A 20,280-nucleotide genomic window follows, 5' to 3' on the forward strand; every position below is an offset into this window, starting at 1 on the left:
GAGCCACAGCTCTGGGTGCTCACCATGAACCTCAGCTCTGCGAGCGCTGTCTGCCCCAGGCTCCAGGGGATGCAGTGGGAGCCCGGCTGGGCTCTGCCCTGGGACCATCCTCCAGGGACAGCTGCACACAGGGAGCATTTGGTTGCCACAAAGAGCCAGGCCATGGCTGCAGGGAGCTGCTCCAGGTGCGGCCTGCACTGCTGTGTGCTGCGCTCTGGGGCTGCTGCTCCCCGCAGAGGGGACTGCACTGGGGTGCCAGAGGAGACAGAGAAGCTCCAGCTTAAGCCTGACTGGGCTGGGTGGCTGGGCTGGGAAGAGTGGCGAGAGTCAAGGGCATTCACAGAGCTCATGCTGCTCTGTGAAGAACGAGGAAAAGGGAGTGGGAACCCAGCAGTGAGCAGAGCTGAGGCCTGGAGAGCAGCTCTGAATGACACCCAAATCTCACCAGACCTCTGAGACATTGCTGTTCTTCAGCCAGTGACAACATGAGTCCCTAAACCTGGGGCTCACTCTTCCTCGTGGCCAGGGGCATCAAGGAAGGCTACAGTGCAATGGGGACTGCAGTGAGCTGGGAACTCACTGGGGGAAAGAGGGAGCACTTGTGGAGCAAAAGGCAGGTGGGGGAGAGAACTGTTCAGAGAAGGGCTGAGCTTCAGCTTGAGCAAGCTGAAAAATGTCATTGGGGGTCATCCCAGACTGATTTCATTTCAGAAGTTACTGAACAAGTTTGTTATTGGGGGGTGTCATTATTTTCCCCTGGAGGTGCACGCTCTGCAAACTTGAGCTGCACTGCCGAGCTGCTCAAGCACGTCTCTGCTGCAGGTCACGGCGTTTCTTCTTTGGCTTCTCGTGGCCGCGGGCCTGAGCCACAGCAGAGCCCTGGCGGAGCCCAGAGCAGCCTCAGCATCCACAGAGCCCGGCTGCAAGGAGACAAAGCAGAAAGCGCCCGTCAGCTGAAGGCTCCTGTCCCCCTTGTCCCAGCCGCCCGCGGTGCCCAGGCCGTGCTGGCCGTGCTCAGAGCGCTGCCCAAAGCTGCCCAGCATTGCTGCCTTTGGGAGCAGAGCAGGAGGGCAGGACACGTGCCCAGCCTGCAGCCGGCCGTGGCACAGCCACCTCCTCAGCAGCTGCCCAGAGCGGGATGCTGCTGTGCTCGCTGCCGTCTCCCAAAAGCCCTTATCCCAGCCGTGCCAAGAGGACGGGCACCCACCTCACGCCTGCCACCGCCAGAAGAAAAGCTGCTCCCAAACGCTGTCCTCAGCCTTCTCCAAGGGCACGTCCCACCCACGCCGCAGCTGCTCCCAAGCACTTCGCCATCCGGACCCGACAGCACCTAGAACGCTTCCTTTGGAAAAACAAACCATAAATCAATGAAAAGAGATTACAGACAAAAAGGGGAAACAAGGAAAAAGGTAAAAAATCTTCTCTCTGCTGGGGCCTTGAGGAAGGCCCAAGCCCGCCATGCGAGGGAAAAACCCACCCACGGGCCAGGGCAGCCCACGCTTTCTCCCTTCCCCCTGCACTGCCCCCAAAAGTCATGCTGAGCCCAAAGCCAACAAGGGCAGTGGAGCAGCCCAAGCCCTTCCTTGCCTGCAGAGCAAAGCAGCCCATGCACAGCTTCTGCTGTCCAACCTCTGCTCCCACCATGGGGCTTGCTTTGTGTCGGGCCGGCTGCCCCAGCCCCAGCACGGGGCACGGTGGGTGCTGGGGGCTGTTGGCAGGGCCAGGAGCAGACTCCCAGTTCAAAACCAGCCCAGCCTATCCCCCCAGCCCTGCCAAAAAGCAGCTTGGCAGCCGACTGAAGAATTGGTTGCATCCGCCCCAGCAAAGGGGGGAACCTTTGCTTCCCGGCCAGGCTGTGCAATGCACAAATCTGGGAGCATCCCCCTGCGTGTGGACTCATCTGCAAATTCGCCGTGGAGCCTGGCTTTGGAGAAGGTGCCACAATTGAAGTCCATCATCTTCAGCTTGCCAGGTGGAGGAAGAGCTTGTCATCCTTGATGTCACCCTCCATGTCTCCAGCAGCAGCAGCCGCACCTGGCACAGCTTCTCCAGGGGCTTCTTCTTCCCTGGGGCTGGAGCAGGCTGTCAGTGCTCTGCCCAGGGCCCCGGCTGTTGCTGAAGCAGGACAAGCAAAAGCAGCTGGCATGGGGGCCACCAGTGCTGGGAAGAGCAGCTCAGCTCCAGCAGCAGGGCTGCGCGTGCCCAGCTGAGGAGCCCTGCGCAGCGATTCAGGCAGGACAAAAACTCTGCCTTTCTTTGCTGCCTCTTGCCAAGGCACGTGTGCAGCTGGAACTTACCGGCTCCCTGGCTCAAAGCGTGCGTGTGGCTCTCTCCCTTCTCCTACGGCACGCGAATATCCTGCATCCAAGGATCACAGGACAGATCTTCTAATGAGGGCCTTTCCGAGGAGAGCACGGATAAACACCGTCGGATGAGATCCTGGCACTCTGCGCAGAGAAAGCAGAAAGCACCAGTCAGTTGCAGAAGGCTCCTGTCCGCTTTGCCCCACTCTTGCCATGGCCAGGCCGTGCTGCGTGTGCTCAGGGCTGTGCCTAAACTTTGCCATCAATTCTTTCTTTTGGAGGAGAGCAGGACATTGCCACCTCCTCAGCAGCTGCCAGTGTGGCATGCTCCTGAGCCCGCTGCTGTCTCCCAGCACTGCTATTCCCCCCGTGCTGCAGAGACGAGGATCCACCTGGAGAGAGCCGTCGTGGGAGCGAGAGCCGGCCCCAGGTGCTGTTCCAGCCCCTCCTGAAAGGGTGCTCCCCGCAGACCATCTGGTGCAGCACGATGCCCAGGGACCAGACGGTCGCTGCCTCGCCGTGGTACCAGCCGAGGTGCGTCCATTCCGGGGGGCTGTAGGACGGTGTTCCTATGGAATAGAGATGGAGTTCTTCAGGGGGACGCTGCCTGCTCCCAGAGCCTCGCCCCAGCATCCCTGGGCCTGCGGGGGCCGCACCCGCTGCCCTCTCGCCAGCACCGGGGACTTGTGTACAAACTGGGGGTTGGAAAAGAAGCCGCTGGTGTCGCAAGAGGGCAGCGGAAGCCCTGGCAAGGCCCGAGCATTCCATGCAAAGGAAAAACCCACTTGGTGGTGCTGGGGAAAAACCACGCTTTCATCCTCCCTGCCTGCACTGCTCCAGAAACCATTCTTAAGCCAAGGCAAGCACGGGCAGCAGAGCAGTCTGAGCCCTGTCTCGCCTGCACACCAAACGGGCTGGAGCACAGGTTCTGGCCCCCCCTCTCTGCTACCCCCACCCACGGGTGTTTCTGTGGCGCTGGCTGCCCCAGCCCCAGCGCCAGTCCTGGGCAGAGTGGCTGGCAAAGGCTGCCAGCAGGGCTGGAAGATGGGCCCTCAGCCAGCGCCGCTCAAAAGCAGCTCAGCTGAAGACTCCGGCTGCCATGACTGGCAGCAAAAGGGACAATCCCCCGGGCCACAGCCGGCTTGGGCTGTGAGCTGTTGGGCTCTGAGATGCCGCTACCAGGAGCCTCCCCCTGCGTGGGCTCACCTGCAAAGCTGGTGTAGGCTGCGGCTTGCAGGTAGGTGCCACAGCCAAAGTCGATGAGTTTGGCCTGCCCGGTGGCCAGGTCAACCAGGATGTTCTCTGGTTTGATGTCCCGGTGCAGGACCCCGCAGCTGGTGCAGTGCCGCACGGCCTCCAGCACCTGGCGGAACAGGTGCCGCGCCACCTCCTCGCACAGGAAGCCCCGTGCCCAAATGAAGTGCAGGAGGTCCTGAGACCGCTCCGGGCGCTCCAGCACCATCACCACGTTGCTGGGGAGCTCCAGCCACTCGTGGAGCTGGACGATGCCAGGGAAGCCAGCGGACACCTTGTCCAGCAGCACGATCTCCAGTGGTGCTCGGGTGCCGTCGGGCTGTGGGAGGAGCACGATGCCGTCAGCGGGGCCGATGCCGTGCCGGGGCTCGGCAAGCCCTCAGCCAGCCGGGGACGCTCTGCGCGCTCCGCTGGCCCCACGGCCGCTCTCCCTCGAGGCGTTCTGGCGGCTTCCACCCTGCCGGGCCTCGGCTCATCCCCGCCCGTCGCGCCCCGGCTTCTCCCGCTGCCCCTCGCTCACTCACCAGCTGGCCCCAATGGTGGATGCGGTTCCGTGGCACCCGTTTGATGGCCACCTGCAAGGCAAGGGGAGCAGCGGGCTGAGCTCGCCGCCCGCCGTGCCGAGCCCCATGCTCCTTCTCCTCCTCCTTTGCCCCCCGCCTCCTGCGCCCGCCGCCGGCCCCGCCACTCACCGGGGCGCCGTCCGAGAGCCGCGTCGCCGCCAAGACGCTGCCGAAGCCGCCGCGCCCCAGCAGCGAACCCAGCCGGTAGCGCTCCTTCAGGCCCTGCTGCGCCTTCCCTGCCGGCGAGACGCGGCCGTCAGCGCTCGGCCCGGGGCCAGGAACGGCCCCCGAGCGCCGCTCAACCGCCCCGGGCCGGCCATCCCCACATGTTGGCTCTTTTGAAGCGGACACCGGCGGCTCGGGGCCGGCGGCCGCGCTCAAGAGCGGCGGACTTCGGAGCGGGGAAGACGCTGCGGAGGCGGCGGGAGCGGCCGCGCCGCCTGTGTCCCCGGCGGGCCCCGGGAGGAGCCGAGGCCGGGGCCGGGGTCGGGGGGTCGGGGTCGGGGTCGGGCCAGCCGGAGCCAGGGGCTGGCGATGGTGCCCAGGAGGCAGGCACTGATGCCCGCCCAGCAGCGCCACCGCCAGTACGGCAAGAGCCGGGCGGAGGCGAGACCGCGGCGGGACGCCCGGGGGCGGGGAGGGCGCAGCCCCGCCCGGGGCCGGGGGCGGGCCGGGGGCATGGCCCGGCCGGGCGTGGGGAGAGGGAGGCCGCGGGAGGCGGGGTTGGGGAACGAAAGGGAGAGCGGGAGAGGGTGCGAGACACTGGGAGAGGGAGAGGAGGAGCAGGAGAAGGGACGCAGAGGGTTCGTGGACTCGCTGCTCTTGTGCTGCTCTTGTGCTGCTGCCGCTGCTGCCGCTGCTGCCGCTGCTGCCGCTGCCGCTGAAGCGCTGGGAGCGTTTGTCCGCGTGTCCGTGTGTCCGGTGCCCGTTTGTCCGTTCCCCCCCGCGCGCCCCACGGCCGAGCCCCGCGCGCCCCGGGGCAGCACGGGCCGCTCCGCTCCGGGTCTGAACCGGAGTCACTGTGAAAAACGAGATTCACTCTTAGTAAATTTTTTTTTAAATTTAATAAAATGGACAATTAGGAGACAATAGCAGACCATGGCAGAGAGCCAAAGGCACACCTCTACATCCAAAAGATCGTCTTTAAAAGTACATCTCTTATTGCATATCCATCACAATCATGCATGATTCACAAAGTCTTTGGAGTTTCTGTGAATCATCCCATCAGCCTTATCTTCCTCCTCGGCTCCACTATGTCTCTGCTCTCTCCATAAATTCTTCTCTCTTGTTTCTGGTTTTCTTCTTCTCTGATAAGACACGCCAGGAATGTGAAGACTTTCTCTGCCTCTTTCCTAAACTGACTACATAAACAATAGACATTCTATGTCATGTATTACATTACAGAACCTAGGTAAAGTTTTTCTAACATTAAGTAACATGTGAAAAGTCAACATCACAATACATTCATAACAGTACCTCCCTTTTCCTTTTTTTACAGATCATTTGGCTTGAGCAGTATCCCTTGTTTTCTAGCCTTCATTATTTGCTGTTTTTTTTTCACAAATCACTCTTGCTTCTTTAAAGGGGTTTTTGGTGTCATTTTTTCATTCAGGTATGCAAAGATTAATAGGATAGACTCAGATAGAGGGACACACTTTTCATCAAATTTCTACAGCAGCTAACTCAAGCCTTGGGAATAAAGTGGGAACTATATACCCCATGGCACCCACAGAGTTCAAGACAGGTAGAGAGGATGAACCAAACTTTAAAGAGAACCTTAACTAAATTAATAATAGAAACTCAAATGTTGTGGGTAAAATGCCAACCTCTGGCTTTATTGAGGGTTCGGACACAACCCAGGTGAGACCTGGGAGTGTCACCTTACAAAATGATGTTTGTGTTACCCTTTCTGACCACCCAACATGAAACTGCTACCTATGAAGTAGGGGAAATGAGTGTTAAAGGATATGTCAACACAATTGCAAGGACCCTTGAAGATTTGCGGTTGAAAGGGATAATCCCTCAAACCACACCTTTAGACTTCAAAATCCATAATATCCATCCAGGGGAGTGGGTACTAGTAAAAACGTGGGAAGAGCAATCTTTAACTCCACAAGGGGAAGGTCCTTTTCAAGTGCTACTGACGACTGAGGCAGCGATCCAGACCAAGGAGCGAGGGTGGATCCATGCCAGCAGAATCAAAGGACCCGAGGAAGAACCCAAGGAGTGGACTATAACATCTAAGTCTGGTGATACCAAGTTAACTCTTAAGCGGGAACTGGGTGGTAATGCATTGGGAAGACCCAAATGATCCAAGGGATACACCAAGAACCCCACCTGATTGGGAAATAAGGCCAAGCTTGTATCAGTGGTTTCAAGTGTTGCCTGGACAAGTCCTGAGACACCTCCAATACCCTCCTTGGGGAGGAATACTTCCACTCCAAACAGGAGGATCAGGACTATTTCAGTCAGAGAGTTCCCATATTCTGGCCTTAGCCTGTGACTTATTTAAAAAGGAGGAGGAATTGTCACTTCCAACAGTGCCATACCATATACCCTGTCTGATTCATCCCAATACTGGACATGCTAGCTGGGTTAAATGTAAATGTCTAGAGTGTAATAAATATTGGTGTAGTAGTTCACAAAAACGACGCTCTCATTGCATGAAGTGTCGAACGCCAAATCTATTCCCCATCCAGGAAGAACAAAGAACAGCTGAAATAGTAACCTTGCTTTGCTGATGGGAATTACTAGTGCCTGTTGAATGGGAGATACCTGAGGAACGGTGGGAAGCTGCAATTAAGAAGTGTCAAAAGCAATTTGCCTGGAAATTAGCAAAAAGGAAGTGATGAGGAAATAAAAGGCAAGACCGAATTGACCACTGTAGCTGCCACCAAGGAGATCATATACCCCTGCTGTGGGTAGCAACCCCATAGGCATGGGAGGTGGAAGGTATGAGCCATATCGGAGCTCTGTTATTCCTTTACCTGTCACTCCTTTTTTGTCTCTTCCCTCTGGGGATACCGACACAGCCATGCCATAGGCGTTACCCAAAGCTGGATATGGAAAACACCAAGGTTCCTTTTTCGTTGCACATACCCATGTCAACAGTCACTGTTACAACCCATCCAAAGTAGGAAACTGTACACAGAATGGGAAAAAGTACTGGATTATAGAAAATTTAGGAACAAGTTGTAGCAGGTTGGGAAGTAAATGTCCATAAAGGGAAAGATGGATTTGTTTCACGTATATTGTTGGGAATAAAGTCTCAGGCTTAGTAAAAGAACAACTGGTAAACAAGAAGGCAAAGCTAGCACAGCAGTCTAACTCTATATTGACCCCAATTCAAGACATGTGTGTGAAACTCAAGCAACAATTAGAAAATGAAAAGGATATCTCAAAATTTGGAAAACACCTGTTTGTGGAATTAGGGGAAGGATAGGTAAGGAGCTTAATGTAACCAACTGCTGGGTCTGTGGAGGGCCTCTGATGACAGAGGAATGGCCATGGAAAGGCAGTAGCTTGAGCCCAATAGAACTCCTTAAGTGGAATCAGACAAAGATAAGGGGAGACAACAGACCTGAAGGGTGGGTACTGAGTTCAACGGTGATAGGAGAGAGTGTCTCTGGCGTACCAGGAACAATTTCCTTTACAAAGTAGGAAATACTCCCTGTAAGAGATATAAAGTCAGTAATGGAACTTTTACCTGGTGGGTTCCTGAGAAACCAGCTCTGTATTGGACTCAGAGAAAAACAAAGGAAGAGAATTGTAAGTAGAGCAATAAGATCAAACACTTTCAATGCAATAATGCAAACAAAAACCCTTATTTTGGGATCCCAGACATATCAAAATTTTGGGGAAATATAAGTCAACAAAAATTTGATTACTGGAAGGCACCAGATGGCCTATTTTGGATATGTGGAAAAAGGGCATATGCAAAGCTCCCCTCTCGGTGGAAAGGGAGTTGTACCCTGGGAATCATACACCCAGGATTCTTTCTTTTACCAGAGCCAGATGGAGATCCACTAGGAATACCAGTGTATGAGTGTGGGAACCCAGAATGCAGAGAATATTTCTCTGCCTGTTTTGAAGAGTTTTATCCCTCTGGACAGTACTGGTTTTGGCCTTTGTCCACAGGAAAATTTGCCTTACCTCTGGGAAGAATTTGAATCTACAGTAGTGCGAATTAGGTGATAGAATACTATGTGAGATTATCACAGGGTGAAAACTTTAGTTTTTAGGTCTATTTGCATAGTAAATAGATAAAAGTAGAAAACCTCAAAATGGAGGATAAGTTGTAGTTAAAAGCTTCTTTCTCCTTCTTCACTAACTCCATATTTTGCAGCAATAGTGGTCTGGGATGATTGGATACAGAATTCCGCAGTTCCTGTCTATGTGATTTAGGAACTTGTTGGACATTGGTAAAAAAGTGGAAATATCTTGCGTCTTAAGTTTTCATGGGGTAATTTACCTTTAAAAAGGCTGTGAAATCTTGAGAAGTTGTCTTCTTGCTGCATTCTCTGCTCTGTGCTATGTCTAGGCCACACCAGTGGCTTGTACTCCTTAGATAAGAATTAATAAACACCTCTCTGGAGACTGAGAAGCATGAAGTCCCATTCGCCTCCTTTTTTCTCCTGGCAAAAATCTGAACGTCTCTCCCATCAGGGAAGACAACAATTAATGACACAGACAGCGTTATATGAGGATCTAAAAAGGAATAAAAGAGAATTGATTGGAGGATCTCAAAAATGGAGAGACGAGGGAGTGCCTGCTGAGCGCATAATTGAAACCTATGGGTCAGCCACCTGGGCACAAGATGGGAGTCGGGGATATCGAACCCCAATTTACATGCTGAATCGGATTATAAGACTCCAAGCAGTTGTAGAAATAGTGACGAACCAAACTGGTCAGGCATTGGAATTACTAGCTAGCCAACAAAGCCAAACAAGAGCTGTGGTGTATCAGAATAGGTTGGCTTTAGACTATCCATTGGCTGAAGAAGGAGGTGTTTGTGGAAAATTTAATACATCAGATTGTTGTTTGAAGATAGATGACCATGGGGATGCAGTCCTAGATATAGCCAAAAATATCAGGAAAATAGCCCATGTACCGGTCCAAAAGTGGGAATCTGCACTAAAACATAGCTGGTGGGATAATGTATTGGGAATAAAAGTGTGGAAGAAGCTTCTTCCTTTTTTGTGTCACTGCAGGCTTGATATTTCTCCCTTCCTTGGTCCCCTATTTTATTCAATTATTATCTACCGTGGTCCAAGGCATGGAAATAGTACCAATACCTGTGGAAGCAAAATTGGCTGCATCGGGAACGGCACAAAAGATCATGGTGTTGAAGAAGAAATGATACCAAAGACCTCTTTGAAGAAGCAAGAGCGATTTGTGAAAAAAATGAGCAAATAATAAAGGCTAAAAAACAAGGGATACTGCTCAAGCCAAATGATCTGTCAAAAATAGGAAAAGTGAGGGATTGTTATGAATATATTGTGATGTTGGCTTTTCACATGTTACATAATGTTAGAAAAACTTTACCTAGGTTCTGTAATGTAATGCACGACATAGAATGTCTATTGTTTATGTAGTCAATTTAGAAAAGATAGGCAGAGAAAGTCTTCACATTCCTGGAGTATCTTATCAGAAGAAGAAAACCAGAAACAAGAGAGAGCCATTTATGGAGAGAGCAGAGACATAGTGGAGCCAAGGAGGAGGATAAGGCTGATGGGATGATACACAGAAACTCCAAAGACTTTATGAATCATGCATGATTGTGATGAATATGCAATAAGAGATGTACTTTTAAAGACGATCTTTTGGATGTAGAGGTGTGCCTTTGGCTCTCTGCCAAAGCACCCGGCCGTAATACCCTTTTTGCTATTGTCTCCTAATTGTCCCTTTTATTAAACTTTCTTAAAATTTTTTAAAGAATGAGCCTCGTTTTTCACAACCCCTGTGTCTGTGTCATAGAACCACAGAGCAGCTGTGATGTCAGAAAGGGGCTGTGTGACGTCACAGAGTGGGCTTTGACATCACATGGTATAGGTATCATGTCACAGAGAGGGCTGGGCCATCCCAGAACAGGCTGTGACATTACAGAGGGGGTTGTGACATCACAGACTCTATTGTGACATCATGGAGCAGTTCTGTGACATCATAGAGTAGGCTGTGACATCATAGAATGGGCTCTGACATCACAGGGCAGAGGTCAGACATCATCTAGCAGATTTGTGACATCACAGAGCAATTGTGACATCCCAGAGCAGGCTGTGACATGCCAGGGCGCTGGTGTGACATCACAGAGTGGCTGTGTGACATCCCAGAACAGGCTGTGACATTGCAGAGTGGGTTGTGACATCACAGGGTGTCTGTATGACATCACGGAGTCATTGGGGACATCACAGAACAGCTGTGTGACATCACAGAGTGAGCTGTGACATCGCAGATGTGGCTGTGACATCACAGTACATAGGTCTGACATCACAGAGCAGACTGTGACATCACTGAGTGGTTGTGACATCACAGAATGGGTTGTGACATCCCAGGGTGGCTGTGTGACATCCCAGGGTGGCTGTGTGACATCCCAGGGGGTTGGATGCCATGGCAACCCTCAGCAGTTCCAGTTCCCTTGGAAACCCCCCCAGGACCCATTGCTGCAGTCAGGCTCCGTGGCCACTTGCCCGCAGAGCTGTGGCTGCCCTCGGCTGCCATGGCAGCCCTCAGGACAGAGCGGTGCCGGGGCTGGTGCCAGCTACAATTGCAGTGACACTCACTGATGCCCTCAGGTGCCACGGCAGCGGCCACAGGGACCCGTTCCTCACTTGTGCCACGGACACCAACGCTTGGCCCCGCTGCCATGGGCATTGGCACGGTCACCTGCACTCAGGGCCCGTGGCCGGGGCACTGCTGCCATGGACACGGGCACGGAGCCCTGGGCCACAGGCGGCTGCCGTGGCCACCAGCCCAAGGTCCCGTGGCCAGGTCAGGGGCATGGAAAGGAACCCGTGGAGCTGTGGTGATGGTGGGTGGCCATGGGTGCTGCTGTGGGCTGGGTCAGAGGGAATTTCCTTGCCAGGCCTTTCTCTGGGGCTGTGTTTGGCTCTGTGCTGAGCACAGCATTGCTCACACAGAGATGGTTTTGTTCTTGCTGAGCTTGCACAGAGCCAAGGCCTTTCCTGCCCCTCATCCGGCCACGCTGGGGAGGGGCTGGGGGTGCGGGGGAGCTTGGCAGGGGTCACAGCCAGGACAGCTGACCCCAACTGACCCCAGGGATATCCCAGACCACAGGACATCATGGCCAGTGTAAAAAGTGGGGGAAACATGGAGGAAGGGGGGACATTTGGAGTGAGGGTTTTTGTCTTCCCAGGTAACAATCAGGCAGGATGGGGCCCTGATTTGCTGGTGGGCAGGGTCAGCACCAAAGGCACAGACACCAACTGAAGGAATTGTGTAATTTATAGAATGCAAATCTGCAAAGAATCACAAAAGCATAAGCTCAGCAAAGCACATAATCATTAGCAAAGAATCACAGAAGGAGCAGCTCAGCAATGCCCGCAATCATCACTGCCTGTAGATACAAAAAAGCTGCTAGCGAGGATTTTCTTGCTATTTTCTGAGTCCGTGAGAGACTTTTCTCTCTCACAGAAGAGGTAGCAGAGAATGTAAACAACCAAGCCACCTGCAACCTTGAAAAGTCTTGTTTATGGTATAGTAGAAAAATATTTTGACAATGGATGTTTTACGATTTTAGCCAATGACCCCAAGGGGTGGCTGGTCCTTTGTGCAATTAGACTATGAAGAAAAAGTCTATAAAAGAGTTTGTAAAATAATTAAATAAATCAATTTTGCTGCACAATTCCAGCCTGCTGGATCTTCTCCTCCTCCTCCTCCCTATAGCTGCAGGACACGGTGATATACCGTAGGAACCAGGCCTGCGGTAATATTTGGTGCTGCCTGATGTGATCTGCACTCTCTGATGTGTCCTGCATGCTGCGAGCCAAGCCGAATTCCTCTAGCGGTACGCTGTTCCCCTTCCCCCTTGGGACGGGGAGGTCCGACAGGACTGAGAAATGGCGAACAGCGGCTCACAAACCGACGCTGTGGTACTGGTCTGGAAAGGTGTGTTTAGTATAATGCACACCTCCAGTCCTGAAAACTCAGTTCGGGAATTATTAGACTGGGCTACCTTAAAAGGGATTTCCATGGACAGAGATACTGCCCTGGACTTTGCCTTATGGCAGGAACTCGGCTCTGCTGTCCAACACGAGCTCCCGACAGGGGAGCCGGCAGCGTTAGAATTATACAAAACCTGGCGTTCGTTATTTATCCTGCTGACAGACCTTGACTGTGACAGCAGGGCTGGCTCGCCTATTTCGGTGATGACTGATGGAGGAACGTCTGGGGGGGACCCCGCGGACCAGGCTACCGGGGCAAATGATGGTGGATTTGGAAAAACCCCCCCGGCTCCACAGGCAGAGCCTGCGCGGCCTAGCCCTGCACAATCGCAGGACTCCATGGCCCCCAGGGACCCAGTGCCGGCAGAGGCGGGGGGTCGGGGCAGTGGGAGGGTGCACAGCCTGCCTTACCGCTCAGCTCGGCAGCAGCCATAGCTTATCCAGGGCCGCGAATTAGCGGTTTAGCAACTTGGACCCCCAGAGCGGCTCCTAGCTCGGTTGCAAATGCACCTGGATCTAACTTCTTAGCTGGCGTAGCACCGGGTGAGACTGCGCCGACACTGCCTGGGTGTGGTCCGCTGCCCTCCTTGGCGCTGGACTGTTCTGCACCACTGCAGAACTGAGCCATCGACCTTTTAATACAGCATCTGCCTTTGCTGACAGAGTCACCGAACATATCCCAAAGGTTGGAGGACCTGTTCAGCTTGCTACTGCAGTGGATGCCAGAGGCACCTGCCGTGCGGGACGCGCCAAGCCCGCGCCGCCAGCGCCGCCCACGCCGCCAGCGGGAGCCACGGCTCCAAACCAGGAGGCCGTGTGGCCAGTGGCGAACCCAGAAGCAGCGCTGCCGCAGGAAAACCCGGAAGCGGCGGCGGCCGCGGAGCGGCAGCCGGGGAGCATGGCGCCAACTGCGGCCGGGAGCGCGAAACAGGAGCGGTTTCGGCAGTGACCACGCTGAGCACGGCTGCAGTGCAAGAGACAAGCGCGGTGCCGAGCGCGGCCGTAACCCCAGAGACAGCAGTAGCAGCTCCAGTACCGGCTCGACCGGGACTGGCCAAGATAGCATCCCATAAAGAGGCTGCTGTTCAAACTGCAGCGTAGCCAACTGCAGTCTGTGCTGTCTGTTCTGCCTCTAGCGAACTTAGCCAAAGTGCCCCTCCCTGTCCATTTCTGTTCACTCCCAGCACCTCAGAGTTGGCTTTGCCTGATGACTCACTGTCAGGCAGTGAGGCAGATGAGGTTCTGGCCCCAGGTCGTCAGGTGGCTGTAGCCGCACGGCGAAGGAAAAGGCTGCGCCGGTCTCGCCCCTGGACCTTTCAGGACTGCACGGTAACAGTGCGTCCAACCCATTACAGTCGCTTCTTAGAGTCAGTTAAGATGCGAGCATTGGAGGAGGGTGACTGGAGGTTATTGGAAACACTTGGAATGCCAAATAGATCTGAGGATTCTGGGGTAACCGGGAGCTGTTACACTCCATCCGCAGGCTGTGCCAGAAGTTCAGGATGGTACTGGTTCCCCAAAAGGGGAGATCCAAGCTTTCCCAGTGTATAAGGCTCTCCCAAATTCAGGCGAGCGTGATAAGCATGAGGTAATTGCTTGGAAAGTTGCCCAGGACCTCCAATCCAAGGTGGCACAATATGGGCTAGGTTCTGCTGAGGTTATGCAGATAATAAGGGTGATAAATACAGATTTGCTTTCTCCATTTGATATCAGACACTTAGGTCAAATTCTATTTCAACCTGTACAATTTACAGTTTTTGAGAAAACCTGGAGAAAGCTGGCCAACAAGGCTGCATTAGGGAATATGCAGCTCCCTGCTGCTGATCCTAGACGGACAGCAGGAATGGATGCTTTGATGGGGACTGGTCCCTTCTCTGATCCCAGCCTACAGGGTACCTTGTCCTCTAGTGTCCTGCAGCAATCAACAGGTCGGCATGGCTGCCCTGTTGAAAACCATAGAGTTGTCAGCACCCAGAAAGCGATATACTGAAATAGTTCAAGGGAAATCAGAGTCATTCCTCTCTTTTGTAGAGAAAGTCGCTGCTTCTCTCGAGAAGCAGGTTGAGGATGACGGGTTAAGACAGTTGTTGTTAAGGCAGTTAGTGAGAGATAATGCAAACGAGGAGTGCAGAAAAATCATAGATGCCTTACCAGGGGATCCTGAGGTAACAGACATGGTCGAAGCCTGCGCTAAGGTGGGATCTGGGAACCAGAGAAGGTCTGCTTTGGCTGCGTTCCTGCAGCCTGTTCACGCATCTTCTGGTCGTGAACCAAAGCAACCAAAACAGGCGAAAAAACGGAAGCGGCCTAAGCCGAGCCAAAAAGAGAACACACCGATCCCCCAGTGCAAGAGGTGTGGCAGGCCAGGGCATTGCTCGGACTATTGTAGATCCCGACTCATGCCGATGGTCCCTTTGTCGGGAAACTTCCGCCGGGGTGCAAGGAGGGGGAATTGCTCTCCAATGCAGTCGCTCCCTCAGAGAGTGGCACAGGTACAGGCACAGGCCTACCCAGCCATCCTAGAGACAGCACCCAGGGATCAGACGGCACCCAGGGATAAGACGGGTTTGACATCCACACCGCAGCCGCAGTCGTCTTAGACTCTAGCGGTATTTATAAGGTTCCCTTGGATGCATATGGACCCTTAGCCCAGGGATCCAGTGCAATGCTGGTGGGAAAACCTGATGTTGCCCATCAAGGAATCTTAGTGCACTCAGGAGTTACAGACACTGACTTTAAAGGTCAGATTTGCGCTATGGTCTCCACGCAAAAACCCCCTGTAACTATTCCTGAAAAGACCTGCCTTGCTAAATTAGTGCCTTTTAAGTCTTGTGTCCCCAGGATAGAACAACAAACTCACGAAGATAACGGCAGTGGATCTACGGGACTTCCGCAGGCCTTCTGGACTGCAGACATCTCTGACCAAAGGCCACAGATGACATGTACCCTGATCCTGCCGAACGCCGTCCACCCCGGATTCAGCTTCGAGGTTTGATTGATACGGGTGCTGATGTAACTATCATCTCCTTCTCTGCGTGGCCTCCCTCATGGCCTTTAGCCCCGTGGGATCGGCCATCGCAGGATTAGGAGGAACCACACAGAGCTATTTAAGCGAACGCCTGTGTGGTGAAGGACTCAGAGGGCACACAGCTACAATTAGGCCTTATGTTGCTACCACTTCCCTTAACCTTTGGGGACGGGACGTGTTGGCAGCTTGGGGTGTACGGATTGGGACAAATTTTTAGCAGGGGTCACTGTGCGCAAGGGCACACAGTATCCTACACTGCCTTTGTGGTGGTTCATTAACACACCAATCCGAGTCAGACTCTGCTCAGTTAGTTGAATTAAGGGCTGTTATCATGGCTTTTCAATGATTCTCACAGGAACCTTTGAATTTGGTTACTGAAGCCGACTAGCAAAAGCTTTGTATACAATTAATCACCTTACAGTACCACAAAATTCAAATAATCCTGTTATTCTGAATCATTTTCTCTCATTGCAGTCTGCAGGCGAGACAACTGCCCCGGGCAAAAGTCTGGGTGCGGAATTTACTCACTAACCAGTGGGAAGGCCCTCATGAGCTTATCGTTTGGGGTCGTGGGTATGCTTGCGTTTCCACAGATACTGGGGTACGGTGGCTACCTTCAAAATGCGTTCGCCCTGACCTACGGCACCAGAGGCAGAACAGGCAACCTCCAAATGATGACCAGAACGCTAACCATCCAAATGGCACCAGAATGTAGATCATCAGCCTAATGACCCTTCTGATGATGACCAAGATGTCGACCATCAGGCAGATGGTCCTTCGACAAGCAAGACTGGGATGGTCCTCCCACAAGAAGAGACTGAATTTTGAATTCCTTGTTACGGAGTCAGAGAGTTAAAACCTTAAGGACATATTTAGAATTCATAACTGATGTAGATTTCTATTTAAGATTAATAGTAGAGTTGTTATCTTATAAAACAAAAAGGGGGAATAGTAGGTACAAAAAAGCTGCTAGCAAGGATTTTCTTGCTATTTTCTAAGCCCGTGAGAGACTCTTCTCTCACGCAGAAGAGGTAGCAGGGAATGTAAACAACCAAGCCACCTGCAACCTTGGAAAGTCTTGTTTATGGTATAGTAGAAAAATATTTTGATAATGGATGTTTTACGATTTTAGCCAATGACCCCAAGGGGTGGCTGATCCTTTGTGCAATTAGACTATGAAGAAAAAAGTCTATAAAAGAGTTTGTAAAATAATTAAAAAAATCGATCTTGCTGCACAATTCCAGCCTGCTGGATCATCTCTCCTCCTCCTCCCTATGGCTGCAGGATACAGTGATATACCCTAGGGCACAGGCCTGCGATAATAGAAAATCTATAACATCCAGAACGTATTTACAGAGCTGTGGCCATAGGCCCTGTCAGTCCTGGTAAAAAGGAAGCAGCATGGTCACTGCGGGCTGTTCCCTGTGTCCCCAGGCTGGCACACGCTGGCAGAGCAGGACTCCCCTGAGCACTGAGCCTGGCTGGGGCTGGCAGCTGGGCCCCAAGCACTGGCATAGGGCTGGCGTGTGCCGCAGCGGGGCCGGCCAGCCCAGCCCCAGCCTGGCGGCAGGGGACCCACTCTGCCTGTGGGCAGTGCATGGCAAACATCTGCCAGTCCTGCTGCTGGAGGGTCCATCTTCATCCCAGGATCATGGGCTGCTCCTTCTCTTTCTCATTGACCTCCACATCCTTGATGTTGTCCTTCACATCAACGTCCATGTCCTCGATGTCGTCCTCCACATCAACCTCCATGTCCTCAATTTCATCCTCCACATCAACCTCCATATCCTCGATGTCGTCCTCCACATCAACCCCCATATCCTCAATAGACTCTTCCACATCCACCTCCATCATTTCTTCCCTATCCACCCCCATGTCCACTTCCACGTCCTCTACGCTGTCTCTGGCACGCTGCATCAGGGAGCACAACCTCTCAGTGGGGTCCCTGTCCCACACCATCCCCACAGGGCTGCAGTCCACCCACTCGGTCAGGGGGTGTCCACCTCCCTGGAATGGCACTGTACCTTTGCTGGGACAGGAGTGGACATCCTGCTGCGATTGGTGCTTCAGTGCAGGCAGGAGAAGTCCAGGCAGCAGGAACAGCTCAGCACCGACAGATGTAGCGAAGAGAGAGTGAGAACTGACCACTGGCAGCGGGTGGATGTCCACTGCATTCGTTTCCAGTCCTGCATGTTCCATCTGGAACAGTCTGTGATGTCACAGAAGTTTCAGGGCCACTCCACGGTGGGACATGGGGATCATAGAATGATCAAATCCTCAATGCTTTGGCTTGGAAGGGACCCTAAAGATCATCTGCTTCCAACCTGAACAACCTCCCACCTGGGCAGGTTGCTGCGGAGCTTGTCCAGCCTGGCCTTGGATGTTCCCAGGGATGGGGCGTCCACAGCCTCTCTGCACAGCCCGTGCCAGGGACCACCACCCTGGCAGTAAAGAACTTCTTCCCGTCATCAAATCTATTCCAAGTCTCTTTCATTTTCATCCCATTACTCCTTGTGCTGTCACTACAGTTCCTGAGGAAGAGTCGCTCTCCCGCTTCCCTGTAGCCCCTTCACACACTGGGAAGGGGCTCTGAGGTCTCCACACAAGCTTCTCTTCTCCAGCCTCAGGAGCCCCAGCTTCCTCAGCCTTTCCCCACAAGGGAGGTGCTCCAGTGCCCTCAGCAACTTCATGGTCCCTGCTGGCACTCAGCAGCTTCCCTGGGAACAACAGGGGCAGCAGCCATGGCGGTGTCCAACAACCCATGGAAGGCACTGGCCTTGGCATTGCCTGGGAGCTCTGCGCTTCCCACAGTTATGGAGAGAGGAGGAGGACATGAACAGGAGCAGTGCAGGGAGCCTGAATGCCAAAGAAGGAAAGCTGATGATCCTGGGTGCCTGTGCAGTGTTTGTGGAGGCTTTAATGATGCCCCTGGTATCTCTTCCAGGGCTGTGGGCATGTTTGTGGTGGAGGAAGTCCAGAGGAACATTTCTGATCAGCAGCGTGTAGAAAATGATCTTGGGTAGAGGTTGAATTCTCTCGGGAAGGAGATGGTTCCGTTTCTGGAAAGGACAGCTGAGCAAAGTGCTGCCAGATCTTGGTGCTCCTGGGGGTGCCGGCACGGCCGCCCCGGGCTGGGGGTCCCTGTGCACAGGGGGTCCCACTGGTGCCAGTCCCAGCACTGGGCCCTGCTCGTGTTGCTGGGCTGGGGCAGAGCAGTGTCCCCAAGAGCAAAGCTGTCACCAGCAGAGGGGGGGGTTGGACATGAGTGGCCCCTGCAGCGATGCCACCAAAGCCTGCTCAGTGACTCCTGCTCAGGCCATGGAGATGCTCTTTAGCCTCGCAATGCCTCAGCAGCTGCATTTCCTTTTTTTCTGTGCAAGACCCCCAGCCCCAGGGCGGCCGTGCCAGCACCCCCAGGGACCTCCAGCCCTGGGAACCTGGAGCAAGTAGAAGCCACAACAATTCTCAAAGGCTGCCAGGGCTCAAAGGAATTGCAAAGACAAGTGGGGTTTTAAAAATAAACAAAGTTTAAGAGACCATCAGCAACACAACATCTTTCATTAGGAACATCCTTCTAACAGCAACAATCTATAGAACGCATTTACATGGGAGCCTATCGAGTTAACAATCTTTAAAACATATTTACAGAAAACCTCTAACATTCAGAACGTATTTACAGAGCTGTGGCCATAGGCCCTGTCAGTCCTGGTAAAAAGGAAGCAGCATGGTCACTGCGGGCTGTTCCCTGTGTCCCCAGGCTGGCACACGCTGGCAGAGCAGGACTCCCCTGAGCACTGAGCCTGGCTGGGGCTGGCAGCTGGGCCCCAAGCACTGGCATAGGGCTGGCGTGTGCCAGCGGGGCCGGCCAGCCCAGCCCCAGCCTGGCGGCAGGGGACCCACTCTGCCTGTGGGCAGTGCATGGCAAACATCTGCCAGTCCTGCTGCTGGAGGGTCCATCTTCATCCCAGGATCATGGGCTGCTCCTTCTCTTTCTCATTGACCTCCACATCCTTGATGTTGTCCTTCACATCAATGTCCATGTCTTCGATGCTGTCCTCCACAGCAATGTCCATGTCCTCAATTTCATCCTCCACATCAACCTCCATATCCTCGATGTCGTCCTCCACATCAACCTCCATATCCTCAATTTCATCCTCCACATCAACCTCCATATCCTCGATGTCGTCCTCCACATCAACGTCCATGTCCTCAATTTCATCCTCCACATCAACCTCCATATCCTCGATGTCGTCCTCCACATCAACCTCCATATCCTCAATTTCATCCTCCACATCAACGTCCATGTCCTCGATGTCGTCCTCCACATCAACCTCCATGTCCTCAATTTCATCCTCCACATCAACCTCCATATCCTCGATGTCGTCCTCCACATCAACCCCCATATCCTCAATAGACTCTTCCACATCCACCTCCATCATTTCTTCCCTATCCACCCCCATGTCCACTTCCACGTCCTCTACGCTGTCTCTGGCACGCTGCATCAGGGAGCACAACCTCTCAGTGGGGTCCCTGTCCCACACCATCCCCACAGGGCTGCAGTCCACCCACTCGGTCAGGGGGTGTCCACCTCCCTGGAATGGCACTGTACCTTTGCTGGGACAGGAGTGGACATCCTGCTGCGATTGGTGCTTCAGTGCAGGCAGGAGAAGTCCAGGCAGCAGGAACAGCTCAGCACCGACAGATGTAGCGAAGAGAGAGTGAGAACTGACCACTGGCAGCGGGTGGATTGTCCACTGCATTCGTTTCCAGGTCCTGCATGTTCCATCTGGAACAGTCTGTGATGTCACAGAAGTTTCAGGGCCACTCCACGGTGGGACATGGGGATCATAGAATGATCAAATCCTCAATGCTTTGGCTTGGAAGGGACCCTAAAGATCATCTGCTTCCAACCTGAACAACCTCCCACCTGGGCAGGTTGCTGCGGAGCTTGT

At 53.5% G+C, this 20,280-nt stretch overlaps 1 protein-coding gene across 1 annotated transcript; it reads right to left on the bottom strand.

Annotated features, from left to right (window-relative positions):
- Positions 1-451: 451 nt before the first annotated feature.
- LOC120411129 (serine/threonine-protein kinase pim-2-like) lies at positions 452-13,200 on the bottom strand. The gene is made up of 8 exons (XM_039564146.1): positions 13,033-13,200; positions 4,250-5,125; positions 4,082-4,132; positions 3,510-3,876; positions 2,696-2,872; positions 2,298-2,447; positions 1,208-2,115; positions 452-920 (listed from the first exon to the last, which is right to left on the bottom strand). The coding sequence occupies exons 1-6, from the start codon at positions 13,198-13,200 to the stop codon at positions 2,341-2,343; spliced, it is 1,746 nt and encodes a 581-aa protein (XP_039420080.1). The 3' UTR covers positions 452-920; positions 1,208-2,115; positions 2,298-2,340.
- Positions 13,201-20,280: the final 7,080 nt, after the last annotated feature.

The sequence above is a fragment of the Corvus cornix genome, chromosome 22, assembly GCF_000738735.6.
Source record: "Corvus cornix cornix isolate S_Up_H32 chromosome 22, ASM73873v5, whole genome shotgun sequence".
In the NCBI taxonomy this organism is placed as follows: domain Eukaryota; kingdom Metazoa; phylum Chordata; class Aves; order Passeriformes; family Corvidae; genus Corvus; species Corvus cornix.

Coding starts and splice junctions, on each gene's coding strand:
- LOC120411129 (XM_039564146.1), bottom strand. CDS start 13,200: ATGCTCCCCGGCTGCCGCTCCGCGGCCGCCGCCGCTTCCGGGTTTTCC. Junction 4,133..4,249: donor GGCTCTCGGACGGCGCCCCG/GTGAGTGGCGGG, acceptor CTTGCCTTGCAG/GTGGCCATCAAACGGGTGCC. Junction 2,448..2,695: donor CCCACGACGGCTCTCTCCAG/GTGGATCCTCGT, acceptor TTCTCTGCGCAG/AGTGCCAGGATCTCATCCGA.